We start from the raw sequence: 21,665 nt of genomic DNA, 5'->3' as shown, positions 1-21,665 counted from the left end.
CGTGCTGCAATGAACATTATGGTACATGTTTCTTTTTGGATTATGGTTTTCTTTGGGTATATGCCCAGTAGTGGGATTATTGGATCATGTGGTAGTTCTATTTTTAGTGTTTTAAGGAACCTCCAAACTGTTTTCCATAGTGGCTGTACCAACTTACATTCCCACCAACAATGTAGGAGGGTTGGTTCCCTTTGCTCCACACCCTCTCCAACATTATTGTTTCTAGATTTTCTGATGATGGCCATTCTGACCAGTATGAGGTGATATCTCATTGTGGCTTTGACTTGCATTTCTCTAATGATTAGTGATGCTGAGCATCTTTTCATGTGTTTGTTAGCCATCTGCATGTCTTCTTGGAGAAATGTCTATTTAGGTCTTCTGCCCATTTGTGGATTGGGTTATTTGCTTTTTTAGTATTAAGCTGCATGAGCTGCTTGTATATTTTGGAGATTAATTCTTTGTCCGTTGCTTCGTTGGCAAGTATTTTCTCCCATTCTGAGGGTTGTCTTCTTGTCTTATGGTTTCTTTCACTGTGCAAAAGCTTTTAAGTTTCATTAGGTCCCATTTGTTTATTTTTTATTTTATTTCTGTTATTCTAGGAGGTGTGTCAAAAAGGATCTTGCTTTGATGGATGTCATAGAGTGTTCTGCCTATGTTTTCCTCTAGCAGTTTTATAGTGTCTGGCCTTACATTTAGGTCTTTAATCCATTTGGAGTTTATTTTTGTGTATGGTGTGAGGATGTGTTCTAATTTCATTCTTTTACAGGTTGCTGTCCAATTTCCCAGCACCACTTATTGAAGAGGTGGCAGATGGATTCTTAACCACTGCCCCATCACTGAAGTCCTGGTTGCATGATTTTTATTTTTTAATTTGTTAATGTGGTGTATCACATTGATTGATTTGCAGATACTGAACCATTCTTGCATCCCTGGGATAAACCCCAGCTGATCATGGTGCATGATCCTTTTAATGTATTGAATTTGGTTTGTTAATATTTTGTTGAGGATTTTTGCATCTATGTTCATCCGTGATATTGGCCGGTAGTTTTGTGTGTGTGTGACATCTTTGCCCGGTTTTGGTATCAGAGTGATGCTGGCCTAGTAGAATGAGTTTGGAAGGCATCCTTCCTCTTCATTTTTTTGGAACATTCTGAGGATAGGTGTTAACTCTCCTTTAAATGTTTGGCAGAATTCACCAGCGAAGCCATCTAAGCCTTGGCTTTCGTTTGTTGGAAGTTTTTTTGATTACTGATTCAATTTCATTAGTGGTAATCACCCTATTCATATTTTCTGTTTCTTCCTGATTCATCTTGAGAGACTGTACGTTTTTAGCAATTTATCCATTTCTTCTAGGCTGTCCATTTTATTGGCATATAATTGTTCATAGTAGTCACTTATGACCTTTTGTATTTCTTTGGTGTTGGTTGTAACTTCTTTTTTCATTTTTGATCTTACTGATTTGAGCCCTCTACTTTTCTGGAGGCGTCTAATTAAAGGTTTATTGATTTTGTCTATATTTTTGAAGAACCAGCTCTTAGTTTTGCTGGTCTTTTCTATTATTTTTAAGTCACTATTTCATCTATTTTCACTCCACTTTTTGTTATTCCCTTCTACTAACTTGGGGTTTTGTTTATTCTTCTTTATTTAGGTCCCTTAGGTGCCAGCTTAGATTGGCTATTTTAGACTTTTCTTGTTCCCTGAAGTAGGTTTATACTGCTATAAACTTTCCTCTTAGAACTGCTTTTGTTGTGTCCCATAAATTTAGGATCATTGTGTTTCCATTTTCATTTGTCTCCAGGTATTTTAAAATTTCTTCTTTGATTTCATAAGTGACCCATTCATTCTTTTTTTTTTATTTTATTTATTTATTTATTTATTTTATTGGCTGCATTGGGTCTTTTTTGCTGTGAGTGGGCTTTCTTTGGTTGCATTGAGTGGGGGCTACTCTTCATTGTGGTGTGTGAGCTCCTCATTGCCATGGCTTCTCTTGTTGTGGAGCTCGGGCTCCAGTAGTTGCAGCACATGGGCTCAATAGTTGTGGCTCACAGGCTCTAAAGCACAGGCTCAATAGTTATGGCACACAGGCTTAGCTGCTCTGCAGCATGTGGGATCTTCCTGGAGCAGGGATCAAACACATGTCCCTGCATTGGCAGGCAGATTCTTAACCACTGTGCCACCTAGGAAGCCCCCATTCATTCTTTAGTAGCATATTGTTTAGCCTCCATGTAGTTGTGTTTTTTGCAGTTTTTTTTCTTATAGTTGATTTCTAGTCTCATGGCATTGTGGTAGGAAGAGAGGCTTGATATGATTCCAATCTTCTTAAATTTACTCGGACTTGTTTTGTTGCCTAGCCTGTGATCTATCCTGGAGAATGTTCCATGTGCATTTGAAAAGAATGCATATTCTGCTGCTTTTGGTGGAATGTTCTTTCTCTCTCTATATATATATATTTATGTGTATATAAAGTCCATCAATCTAACGTGTTATTTAATGTGTTATTTACTACCAGTGTTTCCTGACTGATTTTCTGTCTGGGTGATCTGTCCATATGATATAAGTTATAGTCCCCTATTATTATTGTGTTATTGTCAACTTTTCCCTTTATGTTTGTTACATTTTTTGTTAATACTGTTAATATTTGCTTTCTGTATTTAAGTGTACCTATGTTGGGTACATATACATTTATAATTATTATATCTTTTTGTTGGATAGACCTCTTTATCATTATGTTATGTCCTTCTTTGATTCTTGTTAAGTCTTTGTTTTAGCCTATTTTGTCTGATATACATATTGCCACCCTAACTTTCTTTCCATTTCCATGAAATATCATTTTCCATCTCCTCACTTTCAGTCTGTGTGTGTCTTTATATCTGAAATGAGTCTCTTGAAGACAGCATACATATGGGTCTTGTTTTTCAATCCATTCAGCTACTGTATGTCTTTTGATTGGGGCATTTAGTCCACTCACATTTACAGTAATTACTGACATATACATACTTATTGCCATTTTATTAATTGTTTTCTGGGTTTTTTTTTAATAGTTCCTTTTTGTTCCTTTCTTCTTCTTTTGCTCTCTTCCCTTGTGATCTGATGACTATCTTTAGTGTTATGTTTAGATTTCTTTCTCTTTTTTGTGTATCTATTATACATTTTTGATTACGGTTATCATGAGGTTGAGATACATATAAAAAACCTTAAGTTATGATCTTTTAAGTTCAGACTCATCCTAATAACCCTGCATTTTTACTCTCCCACCAACGCTTAATGTTTTTGACATCATATTTTCCATCTTTTTTGTCTTGCGTATCCCTTAACTACTTATTGTGAATATAGATGATTTTACTACTTTTGTCTTTCAACCTCACTACTGGCTTTGTAAGTAGTTGATCTACTACCTTTACTGTATATTTGCCTTTACTAATGAGATTTTTCTTTTTGCAATTTTAATATCTCTAGTTTGGGTAAGAAGCATTTTTAAAAGGCCCTCAGAAATGACTAGCTATCTCTTCACATGAAGCTATTTTATGTCATCTCCTGTGTCCTCTTCCAGGTGCACACATCAGCTCCACCTCTCGTCAAGCACAACGCAATACAAAAATGTGGATTTCCATAAGCAGTTATGGCCAGGGGGCTCTTGCACCAGTATGTGCAAACAGAATGTTTCCATGTCACAAAGCACTCCACTGGACAGTGCCCTCTTGCTCTGACCCTTCTGTGCTGCTCTCCTGCAGGGAAGAAGTCTTGGAGCTGGGGCCATTTGCACAGAGGGCTCCAGGCCATCTGGACACCCAGTACAGGGACCCCCAGAGCTGCAGTCCATGAAGGTAGAGAGCAGCATGAAAAGCATGGCAGAACCATCTTCTGGGGGTTACTCAGTTTTCCTGGGTCTCTTCCATGTACATGTTACTACACTTTTGTTTGGAAAAAAAAGAAAAAAAGAACTGTCTTCTCATCTTCCCAATGAGAAACGTCATTGAAAACCGTCCCAATTTGAAATAGAATAATAATGAGGAATATGATAAATGGCATATTTCTTGACCAAGAGAAGTCTGCTATAATCATGGCGACACAGTATACTAAACTTCTAGGAATTACATCCTTACCAAGTAGAATCTGGTATAATCTCTGCTACAAGAAGCTTTATGCTGAGAAAAGCCCTTGACCTCCTCACCCACAAGCACCTTCTCCAGGGATGGGCGTGTGATCTACCTGGCACTGGGGTCAAGCATGGGACACACTCACAGGAATGTGTCAAGGACTTGTGGTGCAAACTGCATGCAGGGTGGAGGATGCTATATGTATACACACACACACACACACACACACACACACACACACACACACACGCGCGCACGCGCGCGCATGAGAGAAAAGGTTAGCCAAACGACCATAAAGTGCTGCCTATTCATGAAAGCAGGGCTGCCCCATCACACGGCACATCTACTCTCAATACACGTACTTTGAGAAGCATGTGTTTCTCACTGGGCGTCAAGTACATCCTATTCTCATAGTAATCCACACACAGATTCACGATGTCTGCCAAGAGCTCTTCATAGCCAGCAATCACTTCGAGCTGCTGCTGCAGAGACTGGAACACAGAGTGAGACCTGCATCACTGACTGCGCTCCAAGCCCTCAGCCCCCAGCGATGTGCCCCATCAGCCAGCATGTGAATTACTTGTGTGATCTTGTTGTGGTTGGCCAGGAACATGGACAGATTCTGTGATTCCTGGATGGACTGTGGATCTGCCATTTTACGTAAAAACTGAGCAGCCCTACAAAAGGGGGAAAAAAAGGGTTAATCAACAAACATGCTTAATGACTTAAAAAAAAAGACCTTGGAAAATCAAAATTACTTTACTCTCACGACAGTTATCTGTAGAAATGTGCATCTTAGATACTGATTACAATTTCAGCTTCTTCCGACTTCTCCCCTGAACTCCAAGCAATTCTTTTTGCAACCTGGACAGTCCATGACCCCACTGTTCACAGCTGACAGACTTCCTAAGAGATGTGACAGCACCGTCCACAGGCCTGCCTGAAGGGCACCTACACATTGCCCTCTCCCCTGAGTTCCCTGTCCCCAAATTTGAGAAAGGATGACACTCCCTCTTATGACTTCCAGAGCTGAGTGACAAAGATGGCCAGCATTGTTTAGGTTCTCTGCTAGGAAACTTTTGGGCAGCCAAACCTCCCACCAGTCAGGGACCACACCAAGCACAGTTCTGGTGCCAAAGGTCTGAGACAGAATCCTGACTCTACCACCAATCTGCAGCTCCATCTGGACAAACTAAAGATACAGTAGCAAGTCTAACGTGAGGGGTGGGTTTTCCTACCACCAAGCAATTCTGTAACACCAGTTGGGTGCCCTACAATTCTGACACTGCCTGAAGATAGCATCAGATCCCACGGGTTAAGGGCTCGGTCCTACAAGACTGCCATGTCATCCCTCCACTTCAGACACCAACTGCAGGTCCATGTTGTCACTGTGCCTCTGACCAACCAACTACAGATTGGCAGTCCCAACCACCCCTTCTTTGGGTTCAATTCATTCGTTAGAGTAGCTCACAGAACTTAGAAGACATTTTATGTTCTAGATTAGCAATTCATTATGCAGACTTCCCTGGTGGTGCAGTGGTTAAGAATCCGCCTGCCAATGCAGGGGACATGGGTTCAGTCCCTGTCCCAGGAAGATACCACATGCCTCAGAGCAACTAAGCCTGTGCACCACAACTACTGAGCATGCGCTCTAGAGCCTGAGAGCCACAACTATTAAGCCCACATGCCACAGCTACTGAAACCTGCACACCTAGAGCCCGTGCTCCATAACAAAAGAAGCTGCCATGAGAAGCCCACACACCACAATGAAGAGTAGCCCCTGCTCTCTGCAACTAGAGAAAGCCCACGTGCAGCCAATTAATTAATTAATTAATGAAAAAAAAACCCAAAAAACCAATTCATTATGAAAGCAAATAAGTCAGAACAGCCAAATGGAAGAGATACACAGGGCAACACATGGGGAAGGGTGGGGACTTCTATGCCCTCTCCAAGCACCACTCCCCTCCAAATGTTCACCAACCTGGAAGCTCTCCGAACCCTCTCCTGTGAGGTTTTTACAGAGGAGTTCTCACATAAACATGTTTGATTAGATCACTGGACATTGGCAATGGATTTGACTTCTAACCCTGCTCCTCCCTGAGGTCAGGAGGGTAGGACTGAAAGTTCCAACCCTCCAGTCACAGGGTTGATTCCTCTGGTGACCAGCCCCCATCCTTAGGGTAACCAAAGTCACCACACTAACCTAACAAAAGAAACTTTATTGTTTTCATCACAGGAAATTCTAAGGGTTTTAGGAGATCTGTGTCAGAAATGGGGATGAATATATACTTCTTATAAATCAATACCACACCTCCTGAACTCTCCTGACTCTCACCATATCTGTGAAAAACAACAGCTATATCGGGCTGACAAGGGAACAGCAGACACAGAAGGACCTGTACACTGAGGTCCAACAATCCTGTGCAACACTTCCCTCTAAGAACAGGAGCAAGACAAGGGTGTCCACTCTCACCATTATTATTCAACACAGTTTTGGAAGTTTTCGCCACAGCAATCGGAGAAGAAAATGAAATAAAAGGAATACAAATTGGAAAAGAATAAGTAAAATTGTCACTCTTTGCAGATGACATGATATTATACATAGAAAACCCTAAAGACTCTACCAGAAAACTGCTAGCACTAATCAATGAATTTAGTAAAGCAGCATGATACAAAATTAATACACAGAAATCTCTTGCATTCCTGTACACTAACAATGAAAGAGCAGAAAGAGAAATTAAGGAAACGCTCCCATTTACCATTGCAACAAAAAGAATAAAATACCTAGGAATAAACCTGCCTAAGGAGACAAAAGACCTGCATGCAGAAAACTATAAGACACTGATGAAAGAAATCAAAGATGATACAAACAGATGGAGGGACATACCATGTTCTTGGATTGGAAGAATCAACACTGTGAAAATGACTGTACTACCCAAAGCAATTTACAGATTCAATGCAATCCCTATCAAATTACCAATGGCATTTTTCACAGAACTAGAGCAAGAAATCTTACGATTTGTATGGAAACACAAAAGACCCTGAAGAGCCAAAGCAATCTTGAGGAGGAAAGACGGAGTTGGTGGAATTAGGCTTCCTGACTTCAGACTATACTACAAGGCCACAGTGATCAGGACAGTATGGTACTGGAACAAAAATAGAAATGTAGATAAACAGAATAGAATAGAGAGCTCAGAGGTAAACCCACACACATATGGGCACCTTATCTTTGACAAAGGAGGCAAGAATATACAATGGAAAAAAGACAGCCTCTTCAATAAGTGGTCTTGGGAACATTGGACAGCAACATGTAAAAGTATGAAATTAGAACACTTCCTAACACCATACACAAAAATAAACTCCAAATGGATTAAAGACCTAAATGTAAGGCCAGACACTATAAAACTGCTAGAGGAAAACATAGGCAGAACACTCTATGACATACATTAAAGCAAGCCTTTTTGACACACCTCCTGGAATCATGGAAATAAAATAAAAAATAAACAAATGGGACCTCATGAAACTTAAAAGCTTTTGCACAGCGAAAGAAACCATAAACAAGACAAAAAGACGGCCCTCAGACTGGGAGAAAATACTTGCCGATGAAGCAACAGACAAAGGACTAATCTCCAAAACATACAAGCAGCTCATGCAGCTTAATACTAAAAAAGCAAATAACCCAATCCACAAATGGGCAGAAGACCTAAATAGACATTTCTCCAAAGAAGACATGCAGATGGCTAACAAACACATGAAAAGATGCTCCACATCACTCATCATTAGAGAAATGCAAGTCAAAGCCACAATGAGGTATCACCTCACACTGGTCAGCATGGCCATCATCAAAAAATCTAGAAACAATAAATACTGGAGAGGGTATGGAGAAAAGGGAACCCTCCTGCATTGTTGGTGGGAATGTAAGTTGGTACAGCCACTGTGGAAAACAGTTTGGAGGTTCCTTAAAACACTAAAAATAGAACTACCATATGACCCAGTAATCCCACTACTGGGCATATACTCAGAGAAAACCATAATCCAAAAAGAAACATGTACCATAATGTTCATTGCAGCACGATTTCAATAGCCAGGACATGGAAGCAACCTAGATGCCCATCAACAGATGAATGGATAAAGAAGATGTGGCACATATATACAATGGAACATTACTCAGCCATTAAAAAGAATGAAATTTAGTTATTTATAATGAGGTGGATAGACCTAGAGACTGTCATACAGAGTGAAGTAAGCCAGAAAGAGAAAAACAAATACTGTATGCTAACTCATATATATGGAATCTAAAAAAAAATGGTACTGATGAACCCAGTGACAGGGCAAGAATAAAGATGCAGATGTAGAGAACAGACTTGAGGACAATGGGTTGGGAGGGGGCGAATGGGAAGCTGGGACGAAGTGAGAGAGTAGCATTGACATAAATACACTGCCAAATGTAAAATAGATTGCTAGTAGGAAGTTCTTGCATAACATAGGGAGATAAACTCGATGATGGGTGATGACTTAGAGGTCCAGGATAGGCAGGGTCGAAGGGAGTCGCGGGAAGGAGGGGATATGGGGATATATGTATAAATACAGCTGCTTCACTTTGGCATACCTCAAATACTGGCACAAGAGTGTAAAGCAATTATATTCCAATAAGAGCTTAAAAAAAAAAAATCCTGTGGAACATGGGCTGAGTCTCTAGTTTCTGCAAAGCAGTATGAAAGCACATATGAGGATTCTGCACACCTAGGGTTTCCCCAAAAAGTTGAATGGAAACTGCCCACATCAGGACCTGTCTGTGCAACCTAGAACCTCTGGGGTTTTACTAAAGAAAAGCTTTCATGGCAAAGACTAGTAACTATCCCAAGTGTCATTTCCTTCCCTTTCTGCTTCAGAATAAACCCTGAATTTCTGTGGTGCAGCAATGTTCCTCATCTACATATCATGACCAACTGCTGAGCCATAAGAGAGAATGCAAAACTTTGTAAGGCACCTGAAAGTTTACTTGTTAAGGATACTGTGGGCCCTGCAATCCTCCTTCCTTCCTGCTGATGGGAATGCAGGGGTGACAGCTGGAGCTCAAGCAGCCATCCTGAGCCCACAGGCAACACATGAAGACATCAGGAGCCCTGCTTCCTGAACAGCTGCAGACCACCCATGTCAGGACTTCTCAGGTGAGAAATGAACTGCTATCTTGCTTATTTCTATAAGTTTTGAAAAATTATATACACCAAAACAATATTAAATGATATGTTTACATTCTTTTTAAAAGGGTTCACTTTACTGTATTGATTTGAGTGGCTATTGAAGCCACAGGAGTGGAAACTAAGGAAGGGACCAAGAACACCTGCTTCTATCTTCCTTAAGCCTCAGCATGACTATACGGGTTACCTGGCATTTACACTCAGAAGAGGCTGTAACTACCAGCTGGGTGAGAGTGTGGGAGTGTGAGGGCTGGGGAGGAGTGGGGGTCATTGCCTGGGAAAGTGAACCACCAGGGGGTTCCAAACATAGGTCACAGGAAGAGGCTGCTAGAAGGGTGAGGAGCTCCCAGGCCCTCTTCTGTGCTCAGGGGAGCCTGGGGGGTGGCAAACACGCTGGGCAACTTCTGAAGGGGGTGCCCAGGGGCCTTCCACAGAGCAGCCCCATCTTTAAACTATTTTCCAGACTGGGCTTTGAAATAAAGGTGCTGCTGCTGAGAGAGAGAGAAAATAAACCTTTTTAAAATTAAAAACTACTGGTGCCGTCCACTTTGCCGTTTCCCCGACAAAGGCAGAAAGGCTGAGAAAGCTGCTCAAAATCACGTGACACGTGATTTGTGCCACCAGGAGCAGAAGCTGTTCTCCTGGGCTGGGAAGCTCAGAAGCCCAGACAACTCCACCAAGAGTCACACGCACTTGGAATCCCACAAAACTGGCATCAAATGGAGACAACTCCAGACTTTCCTACTGGAGAGGAGTTAACAGGACAATTCAAAAGATTTTGTCGTGCTGAAGACCTAGGCTCTGTGCAGAGCTGACTCCAGGTGATGAATGAAACGCCTGAACTTAACTTCACATGAATAAGGCTTAAAGTCTGGGAAATCTAGCTCAACTCCCAGTGCCACCCCATACTCAAATCTGTTTCAAAGTTACTTAAGAAACAGCCGCAGCAAGGACATTCTAACCTCCTCTGTGCCCTGAGAGCCCAAAACAAACCTCCCATATGAAAGGTACCCTCCGTGCACCAGGAGGTCGGGAGACAGCCTCATCACCACAGACAGGGCATTCAAGGCTGAGGAGGCTGTGTGAACAAACCTTCCTACCTCCTCACTCACTGACCAACCCCAAATTGAACTTCTTTGTCTTGTCAATTCTTCACAAATTTATTCTTTCTTTTTTAAAAGGTATAAATGCTGGGACTTCCCTGGTAGTCCAGTGGTTAAGACTCTGCATTCCTAATGCAGGGGGCACAGATTCCATCCCTGGTTGGGGAACTAAGATTCCACATGCTGCAGCCAAAAACAAAAACAAAAACAAACACACAAACAAAAAAGGTATAAACGCTGCCTCCTTTGGTAACTTCTTTGGGTCTCATATCTTGGGACCCCCATACTTATAAAGTTAAATTACATTAATTTTTCTCCCAGGAGTTTTCTTAAAGGCGGTACTCAGGCAAGAACCTAGAAGGGCAGAGGAAAAATTGTTTTTCCTCCTCTACAAAAAAAACCACAGCCTATTCAGACACAAAATAAAATCTCTTCCAATTTAATTTCATAGCTAAGATTCCTTGTCTACCAAAGGAAACAGAAGACAGCATCTCATTCCAGCCAACATGTTTTAACAGCCCCAGGCACAGACTTTCTAGAGAGTGGGTTAGAGGACAGCAGCTCCGTTCTACCTGCCACCAACACACTCAGTCTCGCAGACATAGTGCCCTGCTGTGCCCACCTTTTCTAAATCTCTTCTCCAGAAGTTGTCTACATTCAAAAAGAAAACAGTTCTGGGGACTTCCCTGGCAGTGCAGTGGTTAAGAATCCACCTGCCAATGCAGGGGACACGGGGTTCAATCCCTGGTCCAGGAAGATGCCACATGCCGAAGAGCAACTAAGCCCTTGCTCCACAACTACTGAGCTTTTGCTCTAGAGCCCGTGAGCCACAACTAATGAGCCCACCTGCCGCAACTACTGAAGTCTGCGTGCCTAGAGCCCATGCTCTGCAACAAGAGAAGCCACCCCACTGAGAGCCCAAGCACTGCAACAAAGAGTGCCCCCCCCCACACTGCAACCAGAGAAAGCCAGGTCAGCAGCAAGAGGACCCAACACAGCCAATAAATAAATAAATTTATTAAAAAAAAAAAAAGAAAGAAAGAAAACAGCTGTGGAGGACAACTGGTCTGGGGGATCCCGTGGGTCCAGGGCCAGCTGTGCCCGCCACGGGGACGCTGCGCACCTGCCGGGTGCCCACCAGCCAGCCAGTGACGAGCAGCGGGGCCCCGGCAGGGCGGCGCCTCCTGCCCCCGAGAGAAGAGGCTCCCGAGTCAGCGCCCAAGTGCCCACCCCAAGGCTCCCGTGTGCTGTCCTCCAGGGTGCTGAGAACCTAGAGCTCACCCCGCCCCGCACCCCGCCCGCAGGAAGGCCCGCAGCGCTCGGCGCCGCCCTGGGCGCACCCCCAGCCCCCGCACCCCTGCACGCGGGCGCTGCGCCCTCGGCACCGGGCCAGGCCCTCACCTCTTGTAGGCTGAGTGGTCATTCTTGACGCTGCACTTCATGTTCTTCAGCTCGTCCAGCACGGCAAACATGTTGATGAACTTGCCCAGGGTGATGAGGTAGGCTTCGGACACGAAGTCCTTCCTTCTCTCCGCATGGCACAGGCGCCTCACCTCCCCGCAAAAACGCTCGATGGCGTTCCTCTGCGCGAGGAAGTGGGGCAGAAACGCGCTGTCAGGGACAGGCAGCCCCAGGCCCGGCTCCACGCACAGGGTCAAACTCACGTTCTTCGCTGATGAAACACTCCACAAACAAGCGCATATTTACAGCTCAGGTAAAAAACACGTGTTTCTAGAAAGCAATTTCCACCTGCCTTTGCTCTGTAACAGTTATCATCAATTTTGCGCTTTACCAACTACATCCCCAAAGTAAAAGAATTTTGTTGATTATTCCAGCAAAGTTCCTGAGCAGAATGCTCCAACAGAATGTCTATAAAGCAGACTGTTCTAGCCTTCAGAGCTGAAAAAGGGGGCGGGGGGGATTTCTGCTCGACAACTTTTAAGATAAAACAATAATTCATCACCTGAGAAGTTCTGTCTCCTCCCCTTGCTAAAGGAATCTATAATAAAAACTTGCCACATTTCTAAAGTATGTCTTTAAAATGCCAGCATGTCCCCTCCCTGTGGCCACTCTGCTTAACTCAAGGGACAGAAGGAGCCAAGGCCAGAAAGAAGCCCACCGGAGTGGACAGTGGGGGGAAAACACCTGAAAACCAGATGAATCCAAAGTAAAAGTGCACTGACAGAAAGCAGTCCTCGTGCAGAAAACAGAAATTCACTCTCAAGGGGAGAAGGAAGTGAAACACAGAGGCACCATTTACTCTGAAAGGGCCAGGAAAGCTTTAGACTATGAAGGCTTAGTTCCCTGTGGTCTCAGGGCGGCTGTGATCGCTTGAATCTACACGCACTTTTAATTAGTAGATGGTGCCAGCATCTCACTCCTCTTTCTAAACCGCTACGATTATTGCACTGTTTTACCTGGAAGTACATAAAATTCATCAGTTTTGTGACCTCAGGCTCAAGGACCTCCACGGTTTTCTCATAAATTTCCACTCTGTTAGGCTGTTCATTACATTTCACCTGGGAGTAAACAAGCATGACAGAGAGAGGCTTCAACCCAGGGGGAATGTAGGGGGTGTGCTAGGGTGGAGCAGGCCAGGAGGTGGGGCATGGTCTGACTGGGTGAGCACAGCTGGAAGGATGAGGGCCTGGTCTGTCTGGGGTGGGGCATGGTCTGACTGGGTGAGCACAGCTGGAAGGATGAGGGCCTGGTCTGTCTGGGGTGGGGCATGGTCTGACTGGGTGAGGACAGCTGGAAGGATGAGGGCCTGGTCTGTCTGGGGTGGGGCGTGGCCAGTGGAGATGGGGTGGGGTCTGGCTGGGATGGGGCACCTGCGGGATGGCCCGAGAGCAGCTCCTCCAGGTGTACAGCATGACAGCATACTCCTGGCCTTCCTCCAGCATCTCATTCTGTAAGAGTACACAGGGCAAATCAAAGGCAAATAGAACAATCATAAAAAAGGAGATGCCAAATTGCCAACATCTAGAGTCATGGTGGAAAGATCAGGAGGACCCTCCCTTTGAGGGACAGAAAAGCACCAGGACCTGTCTGCTAAGAGACAGCTGCTAAGATGTCTGGTGACACTGCAGAACAGAGGTGTGGCCACATGACCACTCCAAACACCTCCATGGCTTCTGCAGGCTGAAGAAGGGTGTCAGCGACATGCAGGTACCTCTGCCCAGGGGCCAGCACAGCCCAGGGCACCTGCCACAGCCGCCACACCTCAGTTCCACTCAGCCCTGAACCACCTGTTAGCAGTGCAGACCTGAAGCTGGGGACACAAGGGGCGTGCAGTGCCGTCAAATGTACACGGGGTATTCACAGCCTCTCCACCAGGGGGACTGACGCACTGCTGTCCTCAGGGCGGGGAGGAAAAGCACTTAAAATCCAGGAAGAGTATCCATGGGAAGGGGACTGCCATCATTTCAAAGTAGACACTGCTTTAGTGTCTACTTTTTTTTTTTAAGAACTTTTATTGAGATACAGTTAACAGGCAATAAACTGCATATATTTAGAGTGTACAATTTGGTGTTTTTTTTATTAGTAATGTATATATGGCAATCCCAAACTCCCAATTCATTCCCCTCCAACCCTCCCAGCTTTCCCCACTTGGTGGCCATACGTTTGTTCTCTACATCTGTGTCTGTTTCTGCCTTGCAAACTGGTTGATTTGTACCATTTTTCTATATTCCGCATATATGTGTTAATATATGATATTTGTTTTTCTCTTTCTGACTCACTTAACTCTGTATGACAGTCTCTAGGTCCATCCATGTCTCTACAAATGTCCCAATTTCATTCCTTTTTAGTGTCTGCTCCTTCTTTCACATTATTTCCTTTGTTAAACTGGCAAAACTTGCATAGATGTTCCTTGAAAATGTTGACTACAGTTTGATAATGTTTTTAAGATGCTTTACAATGCTCACAACCTTTGACCTAGTAACTTCACTTCTACAAATCTAGCCAGTCAGAATAATGATGTATTTACAAAGATGTTCGTCTAGCATTTTTTACTAGAAGAAATCAAAGCAAACTAAGTAAACATGCAAAAAGAGTTAAATTTTGAACATTTACAAAATGGACTAGACAGCCATTAAAAATTACTTCATCTTGCGTATTTTAATGACATGTTAAAATGTTCATGAAATCATTAAAATACATAATTATAATAACAATGCAATTCACTGATGCAGTCTAAACCCCATATGGGTGTGTACCTGGTATGCTTGAGTACAAGTTGAAAGAGGGAGAATGGGGCTCCCTCACAACGCTGCAGAGGTATTCTCTGAGCTGGGACGAAGTGAGAGAGTAGCATTGACATATACACACGAGCAAATGTAAAACATGGCTAGTGGGAAGCTGCTGCATAACACAGGGAGATCAACTCGATGATGGGTGATGACCTAGAGGGGTGGGATAGGGAGGATGGGAGGGAGTCGAGGGAGGGAGGGGATATGGGGATATATGTGTACATATAGCTGATTCACTTTGTTGTACAGCAGAAACTGGGACAACAGTGTAAAGCTATTATACTCCAATAAAGACCGAAAGGAAAAAAAAAAAAGCTATTCTCTGGGCCACAGAAGTCAGATTTTCAGAGAGCATGTATTGTTCTTATAATTTAAAAAAAAATTTTTTTTTTTTAAACATAAAGCCCTACATTCACTTTCTTCTCTTCTTCCTTACTGTCTATCCTATCAGGATAATACAAAAAAAGCAACAGTTGCCATTCAGATATGCCGCCCCCCGCCCCCCCTTCCCAGCACCGCCTCCCGCGAGGAAACCGCGCAGGCAGAGTTACCATGCTAGAGTGGACGGTCGCTTGTTCAATGTATCTTGCAATGCCAGTGACGAATGCATTTCGGTCTTCAAAATTCGTGTTGAAATTTGGCTGAAAGGAAGAAGAAGACCATCACACGAAGGTCAGCACCGCAGGCCAGCGTCCCAAGGCTGCCCAGCACCCACCTGGTAGAGCAGTGAGGATGGAGGGGGCTCGATGCAGGGCTGCTGGTCGGGCAGGGGCAGCTCTTCCAAGAGGTCCACGTTGGACAGTGCATCCTCCAGTGTCACCTGGGCTGCCATCCTGCCCTAGGGCAAAACACAAAGCCCCCCGTGCCGTGAGGAAGGGCAGGGCACACTGACAGTCCTTCCAGGGTGGGGTACTTAGGGCCCTCTCCTCAGGGAGCTGGGGATGGTGGAGGAGTCTCGGCCCATCCCTGGGGTCTGGCATCTCTCTCCAGGCTCACCAGCAGGGAAGTTACAACACAGCCTCTGCTGGTCGAGGTATTTAGGACAGATGGGCCGATACACATGCCATCACTTCCTGCCGCCTTGCCACCTCAGGGCCACCATCCTGGAGGGCTCTCTGTGAGGGTCTGACAACTCCTTCACAGAGCTGGAGGCAGGAACATCCCCTCCAATACCAGGTCTGCCCACAGGAGGCCGACACAGCCTCCCAGGGTCAATAGTGCTTCCTTGCCAATGATGTTTCCTAGGCACATCCTCCCAGCAAGGCCACACACTAGGGACAGAGATGGACAACGCCAGACACCTGTCTCCAGAAACACAGGTCAGCCTGCAGGGCCCACGAAGCAGGGCGGGTGGCCAAGGGAAGGGAAGAGGGAGGGGGCCGCTGGCAGAGGGCTGAGAGCAGGAACTCTGCAGCTGCCCGTACAGAAACACAGAACTAGAGACAGACCTCATCTGCTGCATCTACACCAGCTCCAGCAGAGAGGAGTCAGCACACGTCAGCCTGCTGCCTGCTGAATGCTGCTGTGATCCTGGACAGGACTCAGGGAGTAGCTCTAACCCCAGACGGACACGCCAAGCAGCTCTGATCCTGGCAGGATACTGGGGTAGCTCTGAGCTGAGACAGGATGCATGGCGCAGCTACATGGGAAGCTACGTTCATTCTGGGATGGAAAGAGCAGCAGGCGGGCTGGACAAGAACAGTGAATAGGAGAAGCACCTAGCCCTCGGCCCCAGACAAGGCATAGGTATGGAAATGTGTGGCAAGGCAGGTTCCCAAAGCCCCGGCATACCAGTTAGAGGTTGAAAAAGGAACCCTAGGGCCCTGGAAAGCCCAGGCGCAGTGTGGAAAGGAAGAAGCTCAGAAGAGCAAGCCCACAAAGTTGCTCATGAACGTCAGGCCCACCCCCAAGCCGCACATGCGTGGATCTGATCCTCACACCCCAAGCCCTGAGACCACAGCCAGGTCCCAGACAGACACAGGAGACACACACAGGACAGATCCAACCGCACTGCGGAGGCTCTGAAGACAGAACTGACACGGAATCATAACCCGGAGAGAGCAGGTCCAAACTGCAGTCTCAATCAAACCAGGTTGTTTGCCTGCTAAAATAAAAACATCAACATTTTCCTAGGATTTAAACAAGACCCAGAGTCGCATACTATAATATCCAAAATGTCCGGCAGAAATCCAAACTACTCAGCAAAGAACCAGTAAGTGTCTTAACTCCTATGGGAAAAGATGAGTGACAGATACCAGTGCCAAAATAACAGAGATGCTACAATTATCTACCAGACTTAAAGCACCTACTATAAAAATGCTCTGAACAAACACAGCACTCCTGAACTGAACAAAAAAACCTGAAAGTCAGCAAATAAAGATATAAAGAACCAAATGGAAATTTAGAACTAAAAATTACCATACTGAAATTTTAAAAACTCCCCACATGAGCTTAAAAGCAGAGCAAAGATTCAGTGAACTTGCAGACAGAGCAATAGAAATGATCCAAGCTGAATGACAGAGAGAAAAGAGACTGAAAAAAATGAAGAGCCCTGAGGACCTTTGGGGCAAGAGAAAAAGTCTAACACTCTCATCAGAGTGCAAAGGGGAGCAAAGTGGGCATGGCTGGAAAGACAGCTGCAAGCAAACATGACTGAAAACTTTGCAAAGGTGGCTGCTCTTTGGTCTGCAGATTCAAGAAGCTCAACGGACCCCAAACAAGATAAACCTAAAGAAATCCCTACCCAGACACATCACAGTCACACCGCTGAAAAATACAGACAATGAGAAAATATCTTAAAAAGAGCCCAACAAAAGTGGCTCATGACTTAGAGACCACATTCTCAATCTGAATGTGGACTTATCCCCGGAAACCAGGGGGACCTAAGGAAGTAGAAGAAAAGAAGTGTCAGGACTTCCCAGGTGGTGCAGTGGCTAAGAATCCGCCTGCCAATTCAGGGGACGCGGATTTGAGCCCTGGTCCAGGAAGATCCCACATACCACGGAGCAACTAAGCCCATGCACCACAACTACTGAGCCTGCGCTCTACAGCCCATGAGCCACAACTACTGAGCCCGATTGCCACAACTACTGAGCCCACATGCCACTATTACTGAAGCCTGCACACTCTAAGGCCTGTGCTCTACAACAAGAGAAGCCACCGCAACGAGAAGCCTGCACACCCCAACGAAGAGCGGCCCTCACTTGTCACAACTAGAGAAAGCCCACACGCAGCAACAAAGACCCAACACAGCCAAAAATAAAAAAATAAAATAAAAGGATTTATTCTAGTTTGCAAGGCAGAAATAGAGAAACAGATGTAGAGAACAAACATGCGGACACCAAGTGGGGGAGGGGGGGAAGGGCTGGGGGGGAATGAATTGCGAGATTGAGATTGCCATACATATATTACCAATAAGAAAAAATATCAAATTGTACACTTTGAATATATGCAGTTTATTGCATGTCAAAAAAAAAGAATTTATTCTATTAAAAAAAAAAGAAAAGAAGCGTCACGAGGATGAAATAAGGACATGCTGAGATAAAGGAAAACCAGAAGCACTCGTAGACAGCAGGCTAACATAAGTCCTTCAAGTAGAAGGGAAATGATACCAGAAGGAGACCTGGGACATGAAAAACAAAAGCAAAAGCAGGAGAAAGAGTAAATAGTGAGGAAACAGAGTAGACTACTTCCTACAGAGTTCTTTAAAAGATGTTTGGTGGTTGAAAGCAGAAATGAAAATATTGTCTGAAGGGGTTTTCAGGGTATAGAAATGTAACCTATAAGAGAAGTATAACATAAAGGGGGAAGGCAAAAGGACCTACATGGTGTAAGATGTTTGCATTTCACTTGAAGTGGTGCAGTATGGATTCCAACTAGACTGAAAAGTTAGCAAGTATTTGTAATTCCTAAAGCAACCACCAAAAAAACTATACAAAGCAATATAGGTAACTCATAAAGAGATTGTTTAGAATAAATTTAAATGGAATACTAAAAAATATTTAAGTAACCTAAGAGCTGTGATCTTCTTTGCGCAGCTGGTGTCTGCAACCCAGAAAAGGGCCCTCTGATTCTGTAACCAGTGCCAAGGTGTGGCTTCCCCACATCCTACAACTCAACTCAGTTCTGACGTTACCCACCTGCAGGCTAAGAGTTCAGTCCCACAAGACGGCCACTCCCCGCCATGCCGGGTTACCACCTGTGCTTCTGACCAACCAGCTGTATATGGAGGTCCCAATCACCCCTGCCTTGGGTTCCATTAATTTGCTAGAGCAGCTCACAGAACTCAGAGAAACATTCTACTCACTAGATCACTGGTTTATTATAAAGGATACAACACAGGAACAGCCAGCGGGAAGAGACGCACGGGGCAAGGTGTGCGAGGAGGGGCAGGAGCTTCCATGCCCTCTGCAGACGCTCCACTCTCCCTGAACCTCCACACGTTCACCAACCTGGAGGCTGTCTGAACTCCTATCCTTCTGGGGTTTTATGGAGGCTTCATTACACCGACATCATTGATTAAATCATTGGCCACTAGTGACAGCAGTCAGTGAATGGGACTGCAAGTTCCAACTCTCTATTCCTAGTTGGTTCCCCTGGCAGCCAGCTCTCACCTTTAGGTGCCTTCCAAAAGTCTCTGCATTAACAAACTCTGGTGTGGTTGAAAGGAGTTGGCTGTGAATACCAAGATACCTTTATCACTCTCAACACTTAGGAAATTCCCTGGATTTAGGAGCACTGTGGCAGAAACAAAGACCAAATATTATTTGGTCTTATTATAAATCACAATATCACAGGCTCTTACCAGAACCTGACCATGCTGGCCCCCTGACACCCTAATATCAGACCTCTAGCCTCCAGAATGGTGAGAAATAAACTTCTATTTTTTTATAAGCCAAAAAAAAAAAAGAGAGAGAGAGAGGGAGGGATCTAACAGGAATCAAATAATAAAATGGTAGACCCAAACACAAACATGTCAATAATTAAATTTATCACAAATAAGTTGAAACACACCAATTAAAAGACACAGATTGTTGGGACTTGCCTGGTGGTGCAGTGGTTAAGAATCTGCCTGCCAATGCAGGGGGACATGGGTTCAATCCCTGGTCCAGGAATATCCCACATGCCTCAAAGTAATTAAGCCCATGCACCACAACTACTGAGCCTGTACTCTAGAGCCCATGAGCCACAACTACTAAAGCCCACGTGCCTAGAGCCCATGCTCAGCAACAAGAGAAGCCACTGCAATGAGAAGCCTGCCCATCACAACGAAGAGTAGCCCCTGCTCTCCACAACTAGAGAAAAGCCCGTGCACAGCAATGAAGACCCAATGTAGCCAATTAATTAATTATTTCAGGAAAGACACAGATTGTTAGAATGGATTTAAAAACTCCTGACCCAACCATATGCCAGCTATAAGAAACTCACTTCAAACGTAATGACATAAGTAGGCTGACAGTAAAAGGGGAAAAGAGACACCGTGTAAGACTAGTCAAAAGGAAGCTGGACTACTTGAGTGTCAGACAAAGCCAACTTCAGAGCTGGAAATTACCAGGGATAAAGAGTGGGGCTGCATGAGGATAGAAGGTCATTCAGCAAGAAGACAGGACCACGCTCAGTGTGGCAAGAGAGCATCCAATCAGGCAAACACTGACAGCACCGAAAGGAGAAGTGACTCTACCCTGGAGACGGCAGCCACTCACAGCTGGCAACAGATCTGCAGGACACACAGGACAGACACCAAGGGAGACGCAGGGCCTGACAGCGTTTCACAGAACACCCCTCCTGACAGAAGTGAAAGATCTAGTCTGCATGGTTCTAACTATAAATTTTAAACGTAGCAGATTTTTTTTTTCAAAACAATGAAAACTTTTTCCTTCCAATATCAACTTCCTTCTATCATCACAACTTCCTATTCCACACACTCAAGAAAGGATACGCCTAGGACAGAGGGTGCACAGAGCCACGTCCTCATCCTGGTCACTGCCCTGCAAAGCCAGTGCAGGGCCCCGGTGGTGTCCACACAGGGCACCGCAAAGCCGACAGCCTCCAAGGGGCCAGGCTGCCTGCTCTCACCTCTGTGCCTCCCACTCCCATGGAGGAAAACAGTCAGACACACGGCCACACAGCCCGCGTGACCAGCTGCCCTGGCTTCCTGCCCAGTGCGCACGGGACCCCCTTCCTCCCCCACCTCTGCCCAGGACAGGACAGGACCACCCAGTTGCGGAAGAGGGGGTGCAGGAAGGTTGCAGAAAGCCTCTGTGACAGACACAGGTCACATCCTAGGAAAAATGTCAAATGTTCAACGTATTTCAAATCAGTGTTTAAGGACATTTTATATGGTTTATATATACAATGGAATATGATTTGGTCTTTGTAAGGCAGGAAATTCTGACACATGAATGAGCCCTGAAGACATACTAAGGGAAATAAGCCAGGCACAAAGGGACAAATACCGCATGATCCCACTCACATGCGAGGAGTCAAGTTCACAGAGAGAAGTAAAATGGTGGTTACCTAGGCGCTGGAGGAGGGGACTGGGGAGTTATTGCCTCACGGGCACAGAGTCCCAGTTTGGGAAGATGAGATAAGTTCTGGAGGTGGATGGTGGTGATGGTTGCATAGCAATGTGAATGTTTACAATGGTAAATTTTATGTTATGCATATCTTACTACAATGAAAAAATCAGGAGCAAAAAATTAGCAATATTTATTGCAGATAAACCAGAAAATACAGAAAACGTAAAAGAAATTATCCATAATCCCCTGACCCCTCACAGAAACAAGATGATATAAGCTGTTTCATAAACTGCTTTTCCCTTCCAACTTCCACAAAAACCCTGAAGTTGTTGAACATTCTTTCACAGTATCTTTTTTTAACACTTTAAATATATGCAGTTTATTGTATATCAATTATATCTCAATAACTCTTTTTAAAAGAAAAAAAAAAGTGTAGGTAGTAAAATAAACCTTCTAGTATCACTGGGAAGATGTCACTAGATAAGGCATTAACATA

The 21,665-nt window shown here is 44.6% G+C and overlaps 1 protein-coding gene across 4 annotated transcripts in view; it reads right to left on the bottom strand.

Moving 5' to 3' along the window:
- The window catches only part of CYFIP1 (cytoplasmic FMR1 interacting protein 1), a 107,567-nt gene that overhangs the window by 60,808 nt on the left and 25,094 nt on the right, over positions 1-21,665 (bottom strand). For 3 of the 4 annotated variants that reach the window (XM_057743774.1, XM_057743776.1, XM_057743777.1), the window contains exons 2-8: positions 15,367-15,489; positions 15,203-15,292; positions 13,233-13,310; positions 12,819-12,920; positions 11,803-11,984; positions 4,678-4,774; positions 4,460-4,588 (exon numbers count right to left, since the gene is read on the bottom strand). In XM_057743774.1, the coding sequence (XP_057599757.1) occupies positions 4,460-4,588; positions 4,678-4,774; positions 11,803-11,984; positions 12,819-12,920; positions 13,233-13,310; positions 15,203-15,292; positions 15,367-15,483 (795 nt within the window). In that variant the 5' untranslated portion in view covers positions 15,484-15,489. The remainder of the gene's footprint in view (positions 1-4,459; positions 4,589-4,677; positions 4,775-11,802; positions 11,985-12,818; positions 12,921-13,232; positions 13,311-15,202; positions 15,293-15,366; positions 15,490-21,665) is intronic. The other variant, XM_057743775.1, reaches the window with a different exon arrangement.

Source organism: Hippopotamus amphibius, chromosome 8, assembly GCF_030028045.1.
Source record: "Hippopotamus amphibius kiboko isolate mHipAmp2 chromosome 8, mHipAmp2.hap2, whole genome shotgun sequence".
NCBI classification, from domain to species: domain Eukaryota; kingdom Metazoa; phylum Chordata; class Mammalia; order Artiodactyla; family Hippopotamidae; genus Hippopotamus; species Hippopotamus amphibius.
Note: the sequence above shows the minus strand (reverse complement) of the source record. Positions and strands in the feature narration are given on the sequence as shown.